Source organism: Sitophilus oryzae, unplaced genomic scaffold (genome assembly GCF_002938485.1).
Source record: "Sitophilus oryzae breed Bouriz unplaced genomic scaffold, Soryzae_2.0 scaffold_306_pilon_pilon, whole genome shotgun sequence".
Lineage (NCBI taxonomy): Eukaryota > Metazoa > Arthropoda > Insecta > Coleoptera > Curculionidae > Sitophilus > Sitophilus oryzae.
Window position 1 is genome coordinate 1,481,573 of NW_022146870.1, and position 24,311 is coordinate 1,505,883.

Below are 24,311 nucleotides of genomic sequence, written 5' to 3' on the forward strand. Positions count from 1 at the left end.
TTCTGGTCTGTAAAGAGTATGAAATATTTGAATTTTCGACCAAATAACGAAATTCTTAAGTATTACATTTTCCATAACTCATGAAACTATGATAATCACTTTCTTTATTTTTATTAAATTAATACTACTAATATTAAAGTTAATTTGTAAGACCTATTTATTGATTTGTTTAATTAGAATTTTTTTTTAAATTTTCAGTAACAATCAATGATGTACAATATTTATCACTTATCACTTATTTACAGTGTTCCAGAGTTTAAAAAAATTCTGAAAATATATTTTTTCTCCGTTCTGAAATATATTTTTTTAGTGTCTATAATTTTCGACACACCGTAAATACTGTACGATAAAAAAAATGGCTGGGCAATGATAATCGATGATAATTTTGGCAAGGTCAATCTAAAAATTAAAACATTAAAAATTTAAAACTAACTGGCAGTAAAGTGCCATTAAAATAAAAGAGTCAGGACCAAGGAAAATACGTTTAGGGATGGCCTCGTTAAAATTATCATTAATCGTCATTCCCTAGCTGTCTGTGACGCCGTTTTTTTTCTTGATCGTATGATATAATCTGTATACGTTTCTTATACCTCTTAAAATGCAAAGCGTATACTTGGATCAAGAAAAAAATTTCTTCCGCTTGAAAAAATCGTTTTTTCAGCGCGGATTATCATTCCTCGATAAATCAATGTCCGACAAACATGTCACTCATGCGGCCGAAATGAGATTTTCGGCCGCTCTTTCATTTCCTATCGGCTATCCACGAGGTTTCAGCCACATCCTCAGGCCAAAGGTCATTAATAATAAAAGTCGCTATTTGATGTGAAATAGATAGGGCTAGAACGATATTAAATTCAAACGTAATAATTTCGAAAGATTCGTTCGTTAAGATAATACATGTACAGGGTTGTTCACCACATACGACACGGAGTATTGTAGCTAAACGATGAGATTTTTACAAATTGTAAGTTTTGGGTTCGATGAAGGACTATTAGAGATACAATTTAAAAATAATTTTACAAGATACAGAGTGTCCCAAATAAGTAAAAAATATCAAAGTTGTATTTTTTTAAATGGAAACGATTAAAATAAAGGTAAAAATTTGATTAAGGTTTATTATACTTAAACCTTACCGTTTTTGAAATATTTTCAATTTTGGGAAATTGCAGTAAAAATTTCAAGGCTTTATTTCTCCAAGGGTATCAAAGTTTTTAATACTAAATATTTACTGAAGTTTATTTATTGATCAGTTATTTTGTTGCAATAATAAAAATAATACTACCTTATACAGAGTGCCTAAAAATTTATTTTAAATAATTATTAGCTTCAAACGGCAATAACTTGTTTAATTTAAACGAAACACCTTGTATATTTTACGAGAATCAGATGCACAATTTAATTGTTTATCAAATTATATTATACCATTTTTTACCTATCTCTTTAAGTTTCCGTAGAAAATGCATTTTCTTGTAATTTAGAACTTATTTATCAATATACCCATGGAATATTGACATTTTAGATTATTTTTAAAGATGTACCAAATTTTTAAAGAGTACAGATACCAATATTGTTGATATAATTTGTTTATTTTATTAAAAAATAAAAAAAACTGTTTAAATATTTGTTAAAGGGGACCAATTAATATGATTCCAGTATTCAAACTACATTAACTGACTGTTTGCGTTGATTAATAATAATTGCTCCAAATACTAAAAAACTGAATTTTGTATGGGTATTAGACAGTGTGATAAAAAGAAACACCTTAAAAATGATATTTCATTTTTTAATAAATACTTATTTATAACAACGGAGACTTTAATTTTGATAACTTATTATTATATTGATTTCTGACTCAAATCCACATTTATTTGAATAATTTATTAACGAACACAATTAAGTATGTACTTAATTAGTATATGGGCGGAAATAATGGTGTTATATTTAATTAATGGTGTTATATTTAATTAATTAATTTTATAAAGATTTAAATAGTTTTCTTTTTGCATACAAATGTGCTAGTAATATTATCGTTTTGTTAAAAACGATAATATTACTAGCCTGTACATTTTGTACATTTGTTGCTTTAAAAACAATCTAAAATGTCAATATTCCATGGGTATATTGATAAATAGGGTCTAAATTATAAGAAAATGCATTTTCTACGAAAACTTGAAGGGATAGGTAAAAAATGGTATAATACAGTTTGATAGACAATTAAATTGTGCATCTGATTCTCCTAAAATATACAGGGCGTTCCATTTAAATTAAAGAAGTTATTGGCGTTTAAAGCTATAAATTATTTAAAATAAATTTTTAGACACTCTGTATAAGGTAGTATTATTTTTATTATTGCAACACAATAACTGATCAATACATAAACTTCAGTAAATATTTAGTATTAAAAACTTTGATACCCTTGGAGAAATAAAGCCTTGAAATTTTTACTGCAATTTCCCAAAATTGAAAATATTTCAAAAACGGTAAGGTTTAAGTATAATAAACCTTAATCAAATTTTTACCTTTATTTTAATCGTTTCCATTTAAAAAAATACAACTTTGATATTTTTTACTTATTTGGAACACTCTGTATCTTGTCAAATTATTTTTAAATTGTACCTCTAATAGTCCTTCATCGAACCCAAAACTTACAATTTGTAAAAATCTCATCGTTTAGCTACAATACTCCGTGTCGTATGTGGTGAACAACCCTGTATAATTAAAAATAGAATTTTTTGGTGATTTTTGACTGAAAGTATTGAACAGTCCTACACAAACATTTTTTTCAATATTATTCATAAATCAATCAAGTTAATGAATATCCTCTAATGAGGGAATAAAGAGACAAAATTCTCACAATCTTGTATTAAATTTTTTTTGATTTAAAAATTTTATAAATAAAGGGGCGACATGTTTCGAGATGGTGAGGTTTTATCTTCAGGCCCTAGAAAAAAAAGTCCTCCTACCTCGAGGACTGACTCAGTCATTAAAAGGTTGAAATTATGTATACAGGGTTATTCACCACATACGACACGGGGTATTGTAGCTAAACGATTAGATTTTTACAAATTGTAAGTTTTGGGATCGTTGAAGGACTATTAGAGCTACAATTTAAAAATATTTTTACAAGATACAGAGTGTCCCAAATAAATAAAAAATATCAAAGATGTATTTTTTTAAATGGAACACCCTGTATATTATTACATTTATAGTTTCTACGATTAAAATAAAGGTAAGTTTGATAAAGGTTTATTACACTTAAACCTTACCGTTTTTGAAATATTTTCAATTTTGTGAAATTGCAATCAAAATTTTAAGGCTTCATTTCTCCCAGGATATCCATGTTTTTAATACTAAATATTTACTGAAGTTTATTTATCGATCAGTTATTGTGCTGCAATAATAAAAATTATACTACCTTATACAGAGTGTCCAAAATTTTATTTTAAATAATTAATATCTTTAAACGGCAATAACTTGTATAATTTAAATGGAACACCCTGTATATTTTATGAGAATCAGATGCACAATTTAATTGTCTATCAAATTGTGTTATACCATTTTTTACCTATCTCTTCAAGTTTCCGTAGAAAATGCATTTTCTTGTAATTTAAAACTCATTTATCAATATACCTATGGAATACTGACATTTTAGATTATTTTTAAACATGTACCAAATGTTTAAAGAGTACAGATACTAATATTGTCGATATAGTTTGTTTATTTCATTAAAAATTAAAAAGAAACTGTTTAAATATTTGTTAAAGAGGACCAATTAATATGATTCCAGTATTCAAACTACATTAATTGACTGTTTGCGTTGATTAATAATAATTACTCCAAATACTAAAAACTGAATTTTATATGTGTATTAAACAGTGTGGTAAAAAGTAACACCTTAAAAATGATATTTCATTTTTTGACAAATGCTTATTTATAACAACAGAGACATTCATTTTCATAACTTATTATTATATTGATTTCTGATTCAAATCCACGATAATATTACTAGCCTGTACATTTTGTACCTTTGTTGCTTTAAAAACAATCTAAAATGTCAATATTTCATGGGTATTTTGATAAATGAGGTCTAAATTATAAGAAAATGCATTTATACGAAAATTTGAAGTGATAGGTAAAAAGTGGCGTAATACAATTTGATAGACAATTAAATTGTACATCTGATTCTCCTAAAATATACAGGGCGTTCTATTGAAATTAAACAAGTTATTGCCGTTTAAAGCTAGAAATAATTTAAAATAAATTTTTAGACACTCTGTATGAGGTAGTATTATTTTTATTATTGCAACCTAATAACTGATCAATAAATAAACTTCAGTAAATATTTAGTATTAAAAATTTTGATACCTTTGGAGAAATGAAGCCTTAAAATGTTGACTGCAATTTCACAAAATTAAAAATATTTCAAAAACGGTCAGGTTTAAGTGTGATTTACCTTTATTTTGATCGTAGAACCTAAAAATGTAATAATATACAGGGTGTTCCATTTAAAAAAAATACAACTTTGATATTTTTTATTTATTTGGGACACTCTGTATCTTATTATCTTTATATTTTTAAATTGTAGCTCTAATAGTCCTGCAATGAACCCAAAACTTACAATTTGTAAAAATCTAATCGTTTAGCTACAATACTCCGTGTCGTATGTGGTGAACAACCCTGTATTGATTCAGCATTTGTTATAGTGTATTTATTACAGTTGGGGGTTGGAACCTTTGGTGTTACACAGCAAAATAAAACACTAAATCACCACAATACACCAAAACACTTTTACCTTTACACTGGACGCGCGTTTCGCTAACCATGTTAGCATCATCAGCAGATGATTAAACTAAAAAGTTTTTAGTTTAATCACTAAAAATCGCTAGTAGACTCACTCACCGTCATCAAAATTCTAAGGTACTTCTAGAAGTGTTACACACTAGTAAGACTTTATAAATAAATTTGAAAATTTACGTTTTTATTATATTCTATTTTTAGATAACCTATCCGTTACCCGTGTTTTTGATGTTTCGAAAAAACATCCACAAGAAACTCTTTAAACAACGGTTTGAGGCATTTGAAAAAAAATGTTTTGCAGTATTTTACGCAAACTTTATTACCGTACATCATTCCGAAAATATATTTTTCATATCGGCGTGGTCGTATAGCCCGTAAACTTTCCCTTTTGAAAAAAAAGAAAGGGTTAGGTAGAGATAATCCTAATCTCGAAATGAAAAAGTGACGCGGCAGAAAAATTAATATTTTTGTTTACAAATAATCCCTGTTATTAATGGTGTACCCAGTCATCACAAGTATCATTTATAAAACGGACAAAAGAATAACAAGCTCGTATGATTCCGTGTCCAAAAGCACACAAATCGTACCAAAACACAATTGAACAGAAACGGCAAATATCCTTTAAATTTACATAGACGATTTACATGTTTGTAAACTAGAATTTCCAGTAAAGATAAACTTTATACAGGGCGAATCTTAAATAAGTGCACATATATTTTCACAGGACTGGTAGATCTCGATAAAAGATACATATTTTTGTCCATAGTAACTGTTAAAATTGCCTTATATCTATCAAAAATAGTAGATAAAATAGTACTTTAAAAAACGCAAGGGTAGATTAAATGATACTTTAACAGCGACGATAGGTTAAAAACTTTATTTCTTCTCGCACGTTTTTTAATAATTGCTTCCATTTTTGAAAAATTTTGTATTCCTTTCCATAAGTTATTCGGGATTTCAATAGAAGTAGTTTGGATATGGCGTTTGTCGTCTCAGACTGAATATCTGTTGGTAATTTACTTATTTCGTTTTGAGCCATTTCTGGTTCCAATTCAATCAGCAATTGACATGAAAGAGAATTAAAAAATATTGACTCAAAACTGACAACTAAAGAGACAGCTTTATTTATTTGTCAAATTACATAGAAACCAACGCCAACACAGTACAGTGTGAGTCAACGATAGAGTAAAGTCCATTATCTCATTTGTTTCGAGGTTTACAAAAAAATGTTAAATACAAAAGTTATAGGGAAGGTTAAGATACACATTCTAAAATTATTATAGAGTATACATGGTGCTTCAAAAAAGTGTGGCGGATATAACATATGTTTTTTTAAAAGCAACAACCTATTTTTTATTTCATTTTTAGATTCTGCGTAAAATTCTATAACTTTTTTATATATAATGTTATATACCTAAAATTAATAGTTTTTGTAATATTTAAATTTGTTTATACAAATGTTAAATTGCTGTGTGGTAAAAAATTGTCAGTGGTACCATTGTTTCTGAAGTTGGAATACCAAAATTTGGTATGAGAGTTCTATAGAGATTAAAAAGAAGATATGTGTTAAGATATTTTAGTTAAATGCTACAGGGTGTTCAAAATATGTTTATAAATTTCAGCTAATTAAAATTAAAAAATCAAAAATTTTTTAAATGGTACACCCTATATATTTTGATTTTTTCTGATAGATTTTGCAAAGCTCTTCAACTTCTATTAAGTATGTTATATATCTATTTTTAATAATTTGTGATTTATTCCAATTTTTTCTATTTTTACCCATATCTTTAATACAATTACGCTATAACATCATAGTTACCATGACAAAAAATAATAATTATTATCAAAATTTCATATGTTTGTTAAGGAAGTTAAGAACAAAAGGTGAATTTTAGTTTAATTTGTTGTAATAAGTATAAATGTTAGAGGTAGAGGTAATAGTTTCAGATTTTCCTGAAAATGGATTAGTCAATGTGACTGATATACACGAACAAGCCAAAATAAACATATTTTTTGGTTCAGTACTATATATTATATAGTACTTTGCTAAGTACTACAAGAATATATGTAGATTATCTAGAGAACATTTTCATATTATATTATATTATAATATTTTCAGTGTGTAATGGGACGGTTTTGTGGCAGTAGTAATATGGGCTTTACGAAATGAATTATAAACCAGAATTACTACGAGAACAAAAACTTTACTGTATGTCGGAGAAAATTTCAATATCAGTAGTCGTCAACAATTAGGTAATCTAGTTAGCATTACCATAATCTGTGGCTATTCGGCCCGACGGAAAATCCAAATGTCATCTTTCATAATATAGAAATACACCAAGAAATTCACGACTACGATTTTAGTTTATTTGAGTAAAGTTAGTTAATTTTGACTAATAATAATAATTGTAACTGATTATTAAACTACTTATTAAAAATAAGTAATAAATATGTTTGTTTTGTTACGGTAACTATTATGTTATAGCGTAATTGTATTAAAAATTAGGGTAAAAATAGAAAAAAATGGAATAAATAGCAAACTATTAAAAATAGGTATATGACATAGGTACTTAATAAAAGTTGAAGAGATTCTCAAAATCTATCAGAAAAAATGAAAATTTATAGGGTGTACCATTTAAAAAATTTGAGATTTTTTAATTTTAAGTAGTTGAAATTCATAAATATATTTTGAACACCCTGTAGCATTTAACTAAAATATCTTAACATATATCTTCTTTTTAATCTCTATAGAACTGTCATACCAAATTTTGGTATTCCAACTTCAGAAACAATGGTACAACTGACAATTTTTTACCACATTGCAATTTAACATTTGTATAAACAAATTTAAATATTACAAAAACTATTAATTTTAGGTATATAACATTATATATAAAAAAAGTTATAGAATTTTAAGCAGAATCTAAAAATAAAATAAAAAATAGGGTGTTGCATTTAAAAAAACATATGTTATATCCGCCACACTTTTTTGAAGGACCCTGTATACTCTATAATAATTTTAAAATGTGTATCTTAACCTTCCCTATAACTTTTGTATTTAACATTTTTTTGTAAACCTCCAAACAATTGAGATAATGGACTTTACTCTAATATTGTACAGGGACTCACCCTGTACAATATTTTTTCTACTCGTTATAAATTCCTTCAAATAATAATTTCTGAATATTTTTTAAAACGTAACTACACGATGATAAAATTGCATTATCGTCTTGTATAAAAAATAACTATATTTTGACCGTTTATCAATTCCAGTCCCAAATATCTTTGGAAATTTGAAAATTTATATAATTTTTAAACTTTTAATGTGTCATTTGGATCAGCATCAAATTACTTAACTTTGTCTCCATTTAACCGATTTCGTATATCTTCTAGTTTCCGAGATCCCTATGATAAGTCTCGAATTTGGGATACCCTGTAGATTATTTATTACTATTAAAAATTTACAAAAGAATACTAATAAAACTGCAAATAAGTATGTTTTATAAGTTTAAAAAAACAACTACTTTAATAGTTTGATAGACAAAAAAGAAAGAAAGTGTTGTTCATAAGAAGAGTTACGAAAAATTAAATGAGTGAGAAGTTAATTTTTTAGATCAAAAATTGAGATATTTCAATTTTTTATTCGTGTGTATCTTTTAATAATATACATCACATATACCGAGTGCGTCTCAAAAGTGGCTTACCCCTATAACATTTTATTTTTTCAGATAAAACGAGATTTGGTATGTTGGTTAGGTTAGGTTAGTATATGTATATTAATTAGGATTGATTGACGTATTCAATTGTTTTTGGTCACTTCCTGGTTCACCGGAAATGACTACAACTTTTGATTTTTACATAGCACCTTTGGTATATTTTTTAAACGGTTTTATTTAGCTCGACCCGTACGGTATTTATTTATTTGTTTGGGTCAAAATTAGAAATTGAAATTTAAGTACCTTCCTGTTGTCAGATTGATCTGAAATTTGGTACACACCTTTAGTTCAGATGACAATACAATATAGTAATATCAATAACATTGTAAATCTAAGATGGCCGCCGGTACAAAATGGCGGATTTCATATTTTTCCACAACCCCCTCAATATGGGTATCAAATGAAAGGGCTACACTAGTAGAATACTGTGATTATGACAAAATTTAAAATCCAAGATGGACGTCGTTACAAAATGGCGTATTAGGTGAGGGCATGAGTAGTCCTGTCCAGAACAGTTGTGTCCAAGATTGTCTGACGTTAGAAGGACAGATAAAAAAAAAATAGGTGATGCATTTGTGAAAATGTTGCGGTCCAACATTGACGTTACAAAAGGATTAGTAAATGGTGCTGTAGGCCACATTACAGAAATTGTTTGGCCTCAGTTCCGTCGAACCCAAATGTACGAAACAGATGTACCATCAGTTTGGATTGACTTTGGCAGAGACGGCATACACGTTATACACCCGAAAGCCATACAGTTTCCAGCAAAATTCAATTATGGTACGGCTGAAAGAAGGACGTTACCCTTAATTTTGTCATGTGCATCCACCGTCCATAAAATGCAGGGCAGCACAGTCGACCATGCAGTAGTGTATTTGGGCTCAAAATTGTTTGAGGAAGGGCAAGCATACGTGGCTCTAAGTCGAGTCAAGTCTCTGGAAGTACGATGTATTGAGGAATTAGATTGTAATAAATTATCAGGTAAAAAACCATGTAATAATGATGCACTAAATGAATTAAATAGAATGAGGAAGATTCGGTAGGCATTTCCGTTAAATACTAAAAACTAGAAAATAAAAAATCGGTAAAAAAACTTTTAAGTTAAACGGTTTTATCTTATGTGCACTGAAAACTAGAAAATAATAATAACAATTAGGTATTTTGAACTTCTAGTTCAGAAATATTTTAGTACTAGGCAGAATAGCTTTTAGGCATATTAGACTAAAATAAAAACGTGGGGCCTCTCTGAAATCCGACCTATGGCAAAGCATATCTTTATATTTTGGTAGATCATGAGCTCGGCGTTCGCTGGTGAAGCCGCCACGGCTGGTTATTGATTGTCAGAATCTCCAGTTACGATTATAGTAAGTCGATGCAATCCACACTTAGTATAGAAGAAAGTATTACAGCAATAGTTAATGGGCCCCACGTTTTTATTTTAGTCTGATATGCCTAAAAGCTATTCTGCCTAGTACTAAAATATTTCTGAACTAGAAGTTCAAAATACCTAATTGTTATTATTATTTTCTAGTTTTCAGTGCACATAAGATAAAACCGTTTGACTTAAAAGTTTTTTTACCGATTTTTTATTATACTACAAATTTCATATACTACATAGCAAATTTTATATTGAGAAATATTATTATTTTGGTTAAGAGTAATAATTGTGATATTGTATGATTTTTAGAATAAAGTGCTTGAAAAAGCCCACTATGTTGGAGCGAAACGTCGCATAAAAAAGTTTCCATCTTTCAATTTATTTAAAAAAAAAACCTCATACCCAAGAAAAGGAAAAATATATGGATTTCATTCTAGAGTGCCATGGCTATGTTAAAAACACTAAGTTTTAATCAAGGAGCCTTGGAAAATAGATTTGATCGTCTAATGTTTTTCGTGTCTTGTTCAGGCCGGTTAAAATATGCCTAAATCATATTTTTAATCATATCTGAATTTTTTCAAATAGAACGAGGGTGGCTCGTTAGCATATTTGGAAAAATCACTTTTTTACCAATCATTTGGTACCACACACCTGGTACTTCGAGTCAAATTGTCGTTATGATCCGCATGTTAAAATTTCAAATAAACTATATGAGAAACTGTGAAAAGTTGACATAGGATATGTCATTTTACCCATAGTGTCATTTTCTATCGAATTAAGTAAAAAAATACCGAAGGTGCCATTTAAAAATCAAAAGTTGTTGTCATTTCCGGTGAAACAGAAAGTGACGTAAAACAATTGAATGCGTCAATCAATCCTAATTTATGTCATATATTAACACACCAAATCTCGTTTTTTTATCTGAAACAATAAAAAAATTATAGGGGTGAGCCACTTTTCAGACGCACCCGGTATTGCAACAAAAATGAAAAACTTAAAACGTTCTTTTAAAAAGAATTTCCATCAATCAATCGGGTTTAACCATTTCATTTTATTTCAAACTAAAAGTTTTCAAATGCATCTCATAAGTTATGCAGCGAGCGATTTGCTGCACAACATTTTTCCATTTATTTTCATTTGTGTCAGTGCAAGAACGCGAAAGATTTTCTGTCCTTGGCCATCATGCCCTTATTTATTTCCTTTCAGCCTTTTTTCATGCATATTTTAGAGGATTCTGTCGCAGTTACGCAACATAAAGTAGATATAAAGTTATTTACCATAAGAAGAATTTATTTTGCTTGGAAATAACGTAACCACAAAGAGATTTGTACAAATATTTCTGTATCTAATGTCATTTTGATACAGATATATGGATTTTTCGACTACTCGTAGGAGGATTTGATATATAGGGTTGTTCACCACATACGACACGGAGTATTGTAGCTAAACGATGAGATTTTTACAAATTGGAAGTTTGGGGTTCGTTGAAGGACTATTAGAGCTACAATTTAAAAATATTTTTACAAGATACAGAGTGTCCCAAATAAATAAAAAATATCAAAGTTGTATTATTTTAAATGGAACTGTAGCCCTTTCATTTGATACCCATATTGAGGGGGTTGTGGAAAAATATGAAATCCGCCATTTTGTACCGGCGGCCATCTTAGATTTACAATGTTATTGATATTACTATATTGTATTGTCATCGGAACTAAAGGTGTGTACCAAATTTCAGATTAATCTGACAACAGGAAGGTACTTACATTTCAATTTCTAATTTTGACCCAAACAAATAAATAAAAGGTTAGTCTTTCGAATTTATTTGGTTTTTTTACATATTTTGAAATTTTTTAAAAAATTATACAGGGTGTTCCAAAAAGTTGGGTAATTTCTTAAATCACGATTCTGATTAAACTGCTTGACGTAAAAAGCTTATTTTTGGCAAACGGATTTTTCGAAAGTCAAATTCCAACGAGATGAAACTACCCCTCAAATATTACCAAGTTATATAATAATATCGCCGTATTGTTTTTTCTCATGCCGACATAAATGTGAGAAAATTTTATCCAGTTTGTATGTTAATGGAAATTCTTGCTTTGCTTTATCATCACTATTACAAATGATTAATTAGACGCGAACGAAGTCGCTGGTACACGCTAGTAGTTTATATTGGCCATTGATTGCAGGATAATAACAGGATTTCAGTCGTTGGAAAAATTTCGCCGTTTGGGCAGTTTGGGTGTTTCTAAAAACTCAAATTATAAAACAGCCTAAGTTTTTGTATCGTTTTTCGCGTATAATGTTTGATTTAGTCAGTATACAGCAATATTTAAATTTTTAATATCGAAAGAAATCCCATCTAGTTTGAGGTGTCGCGCGAAATTTGTATAGGTAATAATTATTCATAATTTTCTGGTTAAGGATAAATAATAAACTGTGGTTGACTGATTCTGGAATAGATATTTTAAAATAGACAACATGGTGTTTAGTATGTGAAATCGTGCGGTTAAAAGAAAACAACTGCTTAAACTTCGAAAAACGTTTAGAGAAAGAACGCAGCATTGACTTAAAATATAAAAAAATGTGAAATAAAACCTACGAGCCGCACTGGGAGACACGGTTCTAATCGAAAAATAATGTTTTAGGGCAAGTTACTCACGAAATTATTGCACAGGGTGTTTTAAAATTAAACAACAAACCTTCAATTAACATTATAATTATAATAAGCCAAATAACTGAGTTTTTGAATTAAAGTTGATAGATTTATACAGGGTTGTTCACCACATACGACACGGAATATTGTAGCTAAACGATAAGATTTTTATAAATTTAAGTTTTGGGTTCGTTGAAGGACTACTAGAGCTACAATTTAAAAATATTTTTACAAGATACAGAGTGTACCAAATAAGTAAAAAATATTATAGTTGTATTTTTTTTAAATGGAACACCCTGTATATTATTCTATTTTTGGATTCTACGATTGAAATAAAGGTAAATTTGATTAAGATTTATCACACTTAAACCTTACCGTTTTTTAAATATTTTCAATTTTATGAAATTGCAGTAAAAATTTTAAGGCTTTATTTCTCCAAGGATATCAAAGTTTTTAATACTAAATATTTACTGACGATTATTTATTGGTCAGATATTGTGTTGCAATAATAAAAATTTTACTACCTTATACAGAGTGTCCAAAAATGTATATTAAATAATTACTAGCTTTAAACGGCAATAACTTGTTTAATTTAAATAGAACACCCTATATATTTTAGGTGAATCAGATGCACAATATAATTGTCTATCAAATTGTATTATACCATTTTTACCCATCTCTTCAAGTTTTCGTAGAAAATGCATTTTCTTATAATTTAGACCACATTTATCACTATACCCATGGAATATTGGCATTTCAGATTTTTTTAAAGCAACATATATGTACAAAATGTATGGCAAGCCCATTGGTATACAAAAAAAACTATTTAAATCTTTGTGAAAGAGTATACCAATTAAATATACATATCCATTATTTCCGACCAAAAATTAGTTTTAGTTTAATTAATAAAGTATTCTAAATAAATGTGTGTGTGTGAATTTGGCTCAGAATCAATATAATAATAAGTTATGAAGATGAACGTTTCTGTTTTTATAAATAAGCGTTCGTCAAAAAATGAAATAAAATGTATAAAGTGTTACTTTTTACCACACTGTCTAATACACACACAAAATTCAGTTTTTGAGTATTTGGAGCAAATATTATTAATCAACGTAAACAGTCAATTAATGTAGTTTGAATGCCGGGATCATATTAATTGGTCCTTGTTAACAAAAAAACTATATCGATAATATTAGTATCTGTACTCTTTGAAAATTTGTTACATCTTTAAAAATAACCTAAAATGTCAATATTTCATGGGTATAGTGATAAATGTACTAAATTATAAGAAAATGCATTTTCTACAAAAACTTGAAGAGATAGGTAAAAAATGGTATAACACAATTTGATAGACAATTACATTGTGCATGTGATTCATGTAAAATATATAGGGTGTTCCATTTAAATTAAACAAGTTATTGCCGTTTAAAGCTAGTAATTATTTAATATAAATTTTTGAACACTCTGTATAAGGTAGTAAAATTTTTATTATAGCAACAAAATATCTGATCAATAAATAATCTTCAGTAAATATTTAGTATTAAAAACTTTGATACCCTTGGAGAAATAAAGCCTTAAAATTTTTAGTGCAATTTCATAAAATTGAAAATATTTCAAAAACGGTAAGGTTTAAGTGTGATAAACCTTAGTCAAATTTACCTTTATTTCAATCGTAGAATCTAAAAATAGATTAATATACAGGGTGTTCCATTTAAAAAAATACAACTATAATATTTTTAACTTATTTGGGACACTCTGTATCTTGTAAAAATATTTTTAAATTGTAGCTCTAATAGTCCTTCGACGAACCCAGATTTTACAATTTGTAAAAATCTAATCGTTTAGCTACCATTCTCCGTGTCGTATGTGGTGAACAACCCTGTATACAGTTTGCTAAAAAGTTTATGAAAATAGAGCTAAAAATAAAAAAAATAACACTTTGAATTTGATGAAAAATTTTTCCGTTGCGTTTTTTTGCATCTGGGTGTATATTTTTTTGTTTAATTAAATAAATTTGATAAATAAACGATTAATTAATATTGAAATTTTTTTGCCACCATAATAATTATTTTAATAATCCCAAAAACACCCAATTTAAGCATGCTTAAACATGCATTACGGCTATTAAATTAGTTATATCAATTAGGGTAAGCGAATATTTATGTTTCCGATAAATATTATCAAATCCGGCTTATTATATTCTATTAACCAATATTTAATATCATTAAAATAAATGTTAATAGACATAAGCCATTACTGTAACTTAAATTATTAATTTTAACTATGCTAAGCTCTGGAAAAATAATTTTCTGAATTCAAAAAATAGTTAATAATAATAATCATTGTAAATATTACATTAGTTTATTGGTGTACCGGGTGCGTCTTAAAAGTGGCTCACCCCTATAATTTTTTATATTTTTTCATATAAAACAACGAGATTTGGTATGTTAGAATATGACATAAATTGGGATTTATTGACATATTCAATTGTTTTCTGGCACTTCCGGTTTCACCGGAAATGACTACAACTTTTGATTTTTAATTGGCACCCTCGATATTTTTTTAATTTATTCGATAGAAAATGACACTCTGAATAGAATGACATATCATATGTCAACTTTCGACATTTTCGCGTATGGTTTATTTGAAGTTGTAACATGCGATTCATAACGACAATTCGACTCGCAATACCAAGTGTGTGGTATCAAATTATTCGTAAAAAAATTCCAAGGCAATTTTCCAAGGCTCCTTGGTTAAAAATTAGTGTTTTTAACACAGTCATGGCACTCTAGATTGAAATTTAAAATACAATTTGTTTTTGATCGAATACGTCAAAAGTTGTGACATATGATATGTCTTTCGATTCAGATTGTCATTTTCAATCCAATAAAGTAAAAAAATACCCAGCGTGCCATTTATAAATCAAAAGTTGTAGTAATTTCCGGTGAAACAGGAAGTAACCGAAAACAATTGAATACGTCAATCAATCCCAATTTATGTCATACACTAACGTACCAAATCTCGTTTATTTATCTAAAATAAAAAATCGGTAAAAACACTTTTAAGTTAAACGGTTTTATCTTATGTGCACTGAAAACTAGAAAATAATAATAACAATTGAACTTCTAGTTCAGAAATATTTTAGTACTAGGTAGAATAGCTTTTAGGCATATTAGACTAAAATAAAAACGTGGGGCCCATTAACTATTGCTGTAATACTTTCTTCTATACTAAGTGTGGATTGCATCGACTTACTATAATCGTAACTGGAGATTTTGACAATCAATAACCAGCCGTGGCGGCTTCACCAGCGAACGCCGAGCTCATGATCTACCAAAGTATAAAGATATGCTTTGCCATAGGTAGGATTTCAGAGGGGCCCCACGTTTTTATTTTAGTCTAATATGCCTAAAAGTTATTCTGCCTAGTACTAAAACATTTCTGAACTAGAAGTTCAAAATACCTAATTGTTATTATTATTTTCTAGTTTTCAGTGCACATAAGATAAAACCGTTTAACTTAAAAGTTTTTTTACCGATTTTTTATTTTCTAGTTTTTAGTATTTAACGAAAATGCCTACCGAATATTCCTCATTCTATTTAATTCATTTAGTGCATCATTATTACATGGTTTTTTACCTGATAATTTATTACAATCTAATTCCTCAATACATAGCCCTTCCAGAGACTTGACTCGACTTAGAGCCACGTATGCTTGCCCTTCCTCAAACAATTTTGAGCCCAAATACACTACTGCATGGTCGACTGTGCTGCCCTGCATTTTATGGACGGTGGATGCCCATGACAAAATTAAGGGTAACATCCTCCTTTCAGCCGTACCATAATTGAATTTTGCTGGAAACTGTATGGCTTTCGGGTGTATAACGTGTATGCCGTCTCTGCCAAAGTCAATCCAAACTGATGGTACATCTGTTTCGTACATTTGGGTTCGACGGAACTGAGGCCAAACAATTTCTGTAATGTGGCCTATAGCACCATTTACCAATCCTTTTGTAACGTCAATGTTGGACCGCAACATTTTCACAAATTCATCACCTATTTTTTTTATCTGTCCTTCTAACGTCACACAATCTTGGACACAACTGTTCTGGACACGACTACTCATGCCCTCACCTAATACGCCATTTTGTAACGACGTCCATCTTGGATTTTAAATTTTGTCATAATCACAGTATTCTACTAGTGTAGTGTACTACTAGTGTATTCTACTAGTGTAGTAGTCTACCCTTTCATTTGATATTACTATATTGTATTGTCATCAGAACTAAAGGTGTGTACCAAATTTCAGATCAATCTGACAACAGGAAGGTACTTAAATTTCAATTTCTAATTTTGACCCAAACAAACAAACAAATAAATAAATACCGTACGGGTCGAGCTAAATAAAACCGTTTAAAAATAAAAAAGTTATAAGGGTGAGCCACTTTTGAGACGCACTCGGTATTTTTCTCACTCAAGTGTATCACACTAAATAAACTATTTTACATTTTATATTACATAAATTATTTTAATGTAATATTTACCTTCTTGCCACTCGATTGCAAAGTTGAAGTAAGCTCCTATAGAGTGTGCGTCAATCCCAGCAAGCAATAGTAGGTGTATGCCGATGCAAAAGTCAGCTATGGCCAAGTTGCACATGAGAAATTTGGAGACAGTCAGTCTGAAAATTTAAAAATTCTTAATTAATAATAGTCTTAATCAGAGAAGACTACGAAGTCGTCCACAAGCACCAGATCTTCAAACCTTGGGAGAAAATCTTCGAGAGGAGTGAAACGCCTTTCCTCAAGAGATTATTCGGAGTCTCATTCCGAATCCTCGAACCTCAAGTCAATTATTCGGAGCATCAAACCGCGCGGTACAGACACATTATTACGAAAAAAATATATTTCCGTTGAAAATTAAGATAAAAATTGTTTAGCATTGTTTTCGATACAAACTGTAGTCGTTCATAACGTAATAAAAATACAATTTTCAACTGTTTGACAACTTTTTTCATCACGAACACCAAGGTGCATACACCTGATTCAAACTTAATTATTTCTAAGGAACATATTGCTAAGTTTATATGGTTAAATAAATATATTTTCTTTTTTTAAACGAAATTTATCAAAGCGATCCCTAATTCGTTTTAACTAGTTTATTTCAACTATATCTCATGATAAATTATGAAAATTATATACAGGATGGTCCGAATTGTATTCCGGAAACTTCGGCAGCATATTCTGCAGATAAAAATAAGTGAAAACGTTCGTATAAATGTATGTCCAAAAATGCTTAGTTTCGGAGATACAGGGTGTAGAAGTTTCATTTTTATTTCGATTTTTTCCAAATAATTTCTGAAGTAAGGTCAATATTTGGATGAAAATTGGTGTCTGGGAGTTTTTTGACATGAGAAATTTGAATTTGATGTCAAAATGAGACTCACTAGTAGAGGGCGCCACCTACATATTTTTTAACTTGTTTGAAGAGTAATAACTTTTCGTCCGTACCTGTATAAAACTACTGTGTGAAAAAATATACATTTGCGACATTTTTTACGTGAAAAAGATCTCTTGGTAAAAATCGTTACGAGTAATGGTTTTCGAGATATTTGAAATCGAAATTATCAATACCTGTCATCATTGACATAAATTTTAAACATGTTGACTAAATCATTATTAGACTGAAATCATAAATTTGAAATGTTTTAGTGCTAAAAGTTTAATAGAAACTGTTTTATCATCATTTTTTGCAGAAAAAATTATGATTAGTTCAAAAAAATAAAAAATTCCCAAATTTATTATTTTAGTGAAATAACTATCTTCTCAACGTGTTTATTTTTCGTCAATAATGACATGTATTGACTATTTCCATTCTAAATATCTTAAGAACGGTTGCTCGTAGCGATTTTTACAAAGAGATATTTTTTACGTAAAAAGTCACAGAGATGTATATTTTTTCACTCGGTAGTTTTATACAGGTACAGAAAAAAAGTTATTACGCTTCAAAACAGTTGAAACACATGTAGGTGGCGCCCTCTACTAGTAGGAGTCATATTGACACCAAAATCAACTTTCTCATGTCAAAAAACTCCCAGACACCAATTTTCATCCAAATATTGACGTTACTTCAGAAATTATTTAGAAAAAATCGAAATAAAAATGAAACTTCTACACCCTGTATCTCTGAAAGGAAGCATTTTAGGACGTACATTTATAAGGACTTTTTTAACTATTTTTATCTGCAGAATACGCTGCCGAAGTTTCCGGAATACAATTCGGACCACCCTGTAAAGAACAAATCTAATAATACTAACTCAAAATTTAGTGCACTTTCGTTGAATCAAGTGCACTCCCTGATTATATAAGGTGTTTGCTATGCAAGAAATGTAGCGGAAATGTAATTACTGATAAACAATATTAAAGCATTTTCGCTGAATGATATTGGGGTCGTATAACGATGCGCCGTTTCTTAGAATAGAGCAGAGGAAATTGTCCCTAAATATTCAATGTTTATTGCTTATATGAACAGTTGGAGATTCTTGTAATATTCTAATACAGACAACCTGTATTTTAATAAAATTATCCAGTTTTTTTTTAAATTAATATTTATAAATTTTACCTGAAATGCGACGTCCCGATAACAATTAGCACAAATAAGTTTCCTATGACTGCTGAATGGGAAATTATCCAGACAGGAACACGAAGAATCCAGTTCCCCATTAGATCCTCACACGGATTAAAAGGATCCGGTTCTGGATAACACTGCACCTGTAAAACACAAAAAATATGCCAGTTAAAAAAAATATGTTCTGATTGGGGAGGCATCCATTAATCTATGTGACGCAATTAAGGGCAGAAGGAAATCAAATTACCAAAATTGTTTCCTGGTATTTGGTTATTGTATATTTTTCACTTAATAATAAATATATAATAATAAAGGAATTTATTACGAGTAGAAAAAATATTGTGCTGGATTGGCGTTGGTTTCTATGTACTTTCACAAATAAATAAAGCTGTCTCTTTAGTTGTCAGTTTTGAGCATAGACAAACAAATAAAAAGAGACTGGCAAATTAAATGGCAAAGAGAGGGACAACGTTCCCGTAGCGCAACTCAGAACGCAAAATTTCGTTCTATTTATGTTGATTTGCGCATTGTCTATTGGGCGCACTATCTCATTCTAATATAACAAGAGAGAAAGAAGCAGCCATATAAAATGTAATTTCTAAATAAAAATTAGAACAATCGCCTTTCGTTTTCGTCATCATGACAACAAAGATGACAACATCATGACAATTCGTCATGTTTGTTAATTTTTCTTTTGGTGATTTACCTTTTTTTCTAAACTCTCCATTTTGTTGACTTATGAATATGGATAGGGAACAAATTCCTTTGTTCCATATAGATTTTTATATTTTGTTACTTATAATTTTAGGTTATACTATTTGTTATTTTATTTGCTGCAGGAGCCAGTATCATCTATTTTTTATATGTATTGGTGCCCCCTTTTTTCTGTGAGATATGGTAAAGACACCCGGTAAAATAAAAGTAAGTAGTTATATTTATCATCTTATTAAGAAAAAAGTAGAAGTAGTAGTGTCAAAAATATTTCGAACCTCTCTTAACATAACAAATTAATACAATTGATTTTTTTCATTTTTTGGGTAGGTAGATTATAACTGGTTTACAGTAGCCAGAAACCTTATTAATATACCTATTTTACTTTTGTTTTAGGATTAAAACTGAACTTGAAAATGGTTCAGGATCATGATTTTCGTAAAGTCTTCTTTTCTTGGATATTCACTTTGTTATTGCAATTAGGCAGTTTTTTCGAAAATGAGATTTTTAATGCCCTTTAAAAAAATTGGCCGATTGTTTCCTGCAACAGTCAGTTCTTCTGCATTTAAAGTTGGTAGGTGGGTGGAATAAACACTGTTATTTTTTGTTATTATATTATAAAAAGTTTATTTATTTTTATGTATAAATAAATATGTTAATAAAACAGTACAATTTTTTTTTATAATTTCCCTTATAATAGTAGTATTCTTTCGTTCTGAAAGAAACTGCAAATTTTCACTTACACTGATTTATTCCCTACACCACGTTCCCTTTACGTGGTATAGGGAATAAATCAGTTTAAGTGAAAATTTTCAGTTTCAGAATGAAAGAATACTACTAATAATAGCTAATTTAAATTTTCCTCCAGCCAGAATGTGCGATGTCTTACGATACGTTTTATACCTTTCTCTTTCTTTTTCATATAAAGCACACATAATAAAGAAAGATAGCAATAAACACGTACGTCCTGCCATGGTCCTGCTAATTGGTTTCAAAATTGTTATTTTGAGTTGCGCTACGGGAACGCGGTCCCACTCTTTACCATGACATTTGTCAGTCTCTTTTTATTTGTTTGTCTATGGTTTTGAGTCAATATTTTTTAATTATCTTTCTTGTCGATTGCTGATTGAATTGGAGCCAGAAATGGCTCAAAACGAAATAAGTAGTAGCAATTAAAAAACGTGCGCGAAGAAATAAAGTTTTTAACCTATCCTCGGTGTTAAAGTATCATTTAATCTACCCTTGTGGTTAAAGTACTATTTTTGATAGATGCAAGGCGATTTTAACAGTTTCTATGGAAAAACTGTATCTTTTTGTAATGGCTGTTTTAATCTGAAGGTCAAAAAATGTTGCTGTATTTTGATACCTGTAATAAAATCAGAATTATTATGAAAAAATATATTTGTATCTGTATCTCAGAAATTAAGAGGTTTAGGAGACACATTTATATGAAGTTTTTTTCTTAAAATAGGTTCAAGAATCACCATCTTAAATATTAGCAAGACATTAAGAAAGACCCTGTATAATTCATTGACGCCTTTTTACTTGTATTTGTTAAAAAAAAATCGTTCAGAAACTTAAACTACCTATTTCTTTCTATAAGTTCTAAAAACCTCTTTCCATTAAATTGCGAAATATATTTTCCAGGAGCGTAGTTAATTAGGAAATTGTAGTTCGTTGCCGTTTTGAACAGCTTTATATTTTGCATTTTAGGGGACAAGTTTGCCAACCTAGAATAAAACTACTTAGAAAACTAGACTGGGAGAAGTTTTTACCGAGTTTTAGATTAGATTTTGTGAATAAAATCAATATAAACTGCTCTAGTCGCCAATAGTAATTAAAGTAGTTTTAATTTGTTCAAGCTTTTAACGTTTAATGGCAGTTTTATTTTAATTTTATTATAGTTTTTCTTATAAAAAGGTGGCCCGGTGGCGTAGAGGTACAGCTCTCGTCTACCAATCTCAAGTTTGTGTGTTCGAATCCTACAGCCGGCATTTCATCAGCCAGATCATCAGACTCAGCCTTAAATGAGTACTTGGGATTCACAATCCTGAGGTAATAATAGGCGATTACAGTTGAGGGTTGGAACCTTTGGTGTTACACAGCAAAATAAAACACTAAATCACCACGATACACCAAAACACTTTTACTTTTACACTGGACGCGCGTTTCGCTAACCATGTTAAGGTGCGTATTCATTATCCGAACGAACGAACGAACGAACGAACGAATGAAAGTGCGGTATATTTAGACGGGGACCGAACGCATGCGGCCGTTCGTTCGCTCGACCATCCGTTTCGAGTCGGTACATCAAAGGCGTTCGCCCACAAATGCCTCCGGTCTTCTCGTGCGGTCCTATCGTACGGTCCCCGTCCATACCACTAGCGAACATTCGTTCGTTCGTTCGTTCGTGCGGATAATGAATACGCACCTTTATCCGAACGAACGAACGAACGAATGTTCGGTAGTGGTATGGACGGGGACCGCACGATAGGACCGCACGAGATGACCGGAGGCATTTGTTGGCGAACGCCTTTGATGTACCGACTCGAAACGGATGGTCGAGCGAACGAACGAACGAACGGCCGCATGCGTTCGGTCCCCGTCTAAAGGTGCGTATTCATTATCCGCACGAACGAACGAACGAATGTTCGCTAGTGGTATGGACGGGGACCGCACGAGAAGACTGGAGGCATTTGTTGGCGAACGCCTTTGATGTACCGACTCGAAACGGATGGTCGAGCGAACGAACGAACGAACGGCCGCATGCGTTCGGTCCCCGTCCAAATATACCGCACTTTCATTCGTTCGTTCGTTCGTTCGGATAATGAATACGCACCTTAAATATACCGCACTTTCATTCGTTCGTTCGTTCGGATAATGAATACGCACCTTTAGCATCATCAGCACATGATTTTAAACTAGATCTTTTTTTCTGCTGATGATGCTAACATGGTTAGCGAAACGCGTGTCCAGTGTAAAAGTAAAAGTGTTTTGGTGTATCGTGGTGATTTAGTGTTTTATTTTGCGGTATTAGTATTCTGAAGGTATTAAAATATTTTAATATCAATATAGTTTTTTCACTGAAACTCGAGTTAAATCTTAATATACATTATTCATATTGTCGTTTTAGAGATTGTGCTTTTATACTTACTATTATGAAAATTTACTGAATAAAATATATAGTTGCAATCCTTTTACTGAACTCCTTAATTTCTTGTTTTATGAGGAGATAATTTTTGCTTATTTAGGTACTAATTTTAATTAGATTATTTTTTAATGAACTCATTTATATTTATATCATATCGTTCTAAGTAGACTTTGTTGTGTTAGACAATTATTATTAAATAAAACGAATGAAAAAAAGTCACAGGTACGATATTTTTTTTAAATTCAAAAAATAATTTAGTAAAACCACAATTATTAAGAAATTGTCTTAAAAACTTCGTAGTACAAATTGCATTATTTCACTTTTTTTAAAATTCAAAAAATAATTTAGTAAAACCTCAATTAAGGAACTGTCTTAAAAACTTTGTAGTACAAATTGCATATCTATTTCACTCGACTTAAAAATTGCAGCAAAACAAAGTATAACAGTACATTTTTTACTGTCTATTGTTTCTTTTACTGCCCATGTATTTATGATCAATAATCAACATCAGTCCTGGTTTAAAATGAAACAAAAGTAATTCTTTATTATTAACATATTTTTTATTAAACAAATATAACGTACATATTAAGTTTATACATAAATCAAGCTAGATACAAAAAATATAATTATTTACATTGTTGCATTAATTGTAAATACTCTTTTATATTATGAAAAAAAAACAATAATAATTTACAATAAGACAGTCTGTGTGTAACTGTGTAAGCATTATAATTAGCCTTATGTAGTCTCTATTTTTAGTCTTTACATTATGTCTTTTTTATTTTAAAATAGTAAGACTAAATATAATGCTTTTAACAATTATTGATTTTTGAATAAAATTAGTTTCGTATATTTTTGTCTTATATTAACATCCCTTTTATTTCTGATTTTGCTTTCATGATACAAACGAACATCGAGAAAAATTTTATTATTAATTTTGTTAGTTGGCTTCTATCACACAAAAGCAGTAGCCCATTCCCATTGTTCTATTAATTAAACTACAGAAAAGTCTTTAAAACTAAATCACAAAATTGTCAATAAACGCACAAAGATTAAAATACAAACGAAAACACAGTACACGTGGAAAACACAGAAAGTTAGAGAAAACACTAATGACACTAATGGCGACTGCCCAAGTCCAAACTGAAAACAAAATCCACGCCGACGACGCGTCCAAAAATAAATCGATAACCCATCTCGACACCATTCGGCCAATAGAAAAGTAGCATTTCGGCGCATCTGCATTACATCCAGCTACTGAACAAGGATGGACTTATGT

General features: G+C 29.9%; 1 protein-coding gene across 1 annotated transcript in view; it reads right to left on the reverse strand.

The window, feature by feature from the left end:
- LOC115884651 (lutropin-choriogonadotropic hormone receptor-like) overlaps positions 1–24,311 on the reverse strand; it is a 124,857-nt gene that overhangs the window by 11,273 nt on the left and 89,273 nt on the right. The window contains exons 10-11 of the mRNA XM_030903307.1: positions 19,165–19,313; positions 17,088–17,224 (exon numbers count right to left, since the gene is read on the reverse strand). Of these exons, the coding sequence (XP_030759167.1) occupies positions 17,088–17,224; positions 19,165–19,313 (286 nt within the window). The remainder of the gene's footprint in view (positions 1–17,087; positions 17,225–19,164; positions 19,314–24,311) is intronic.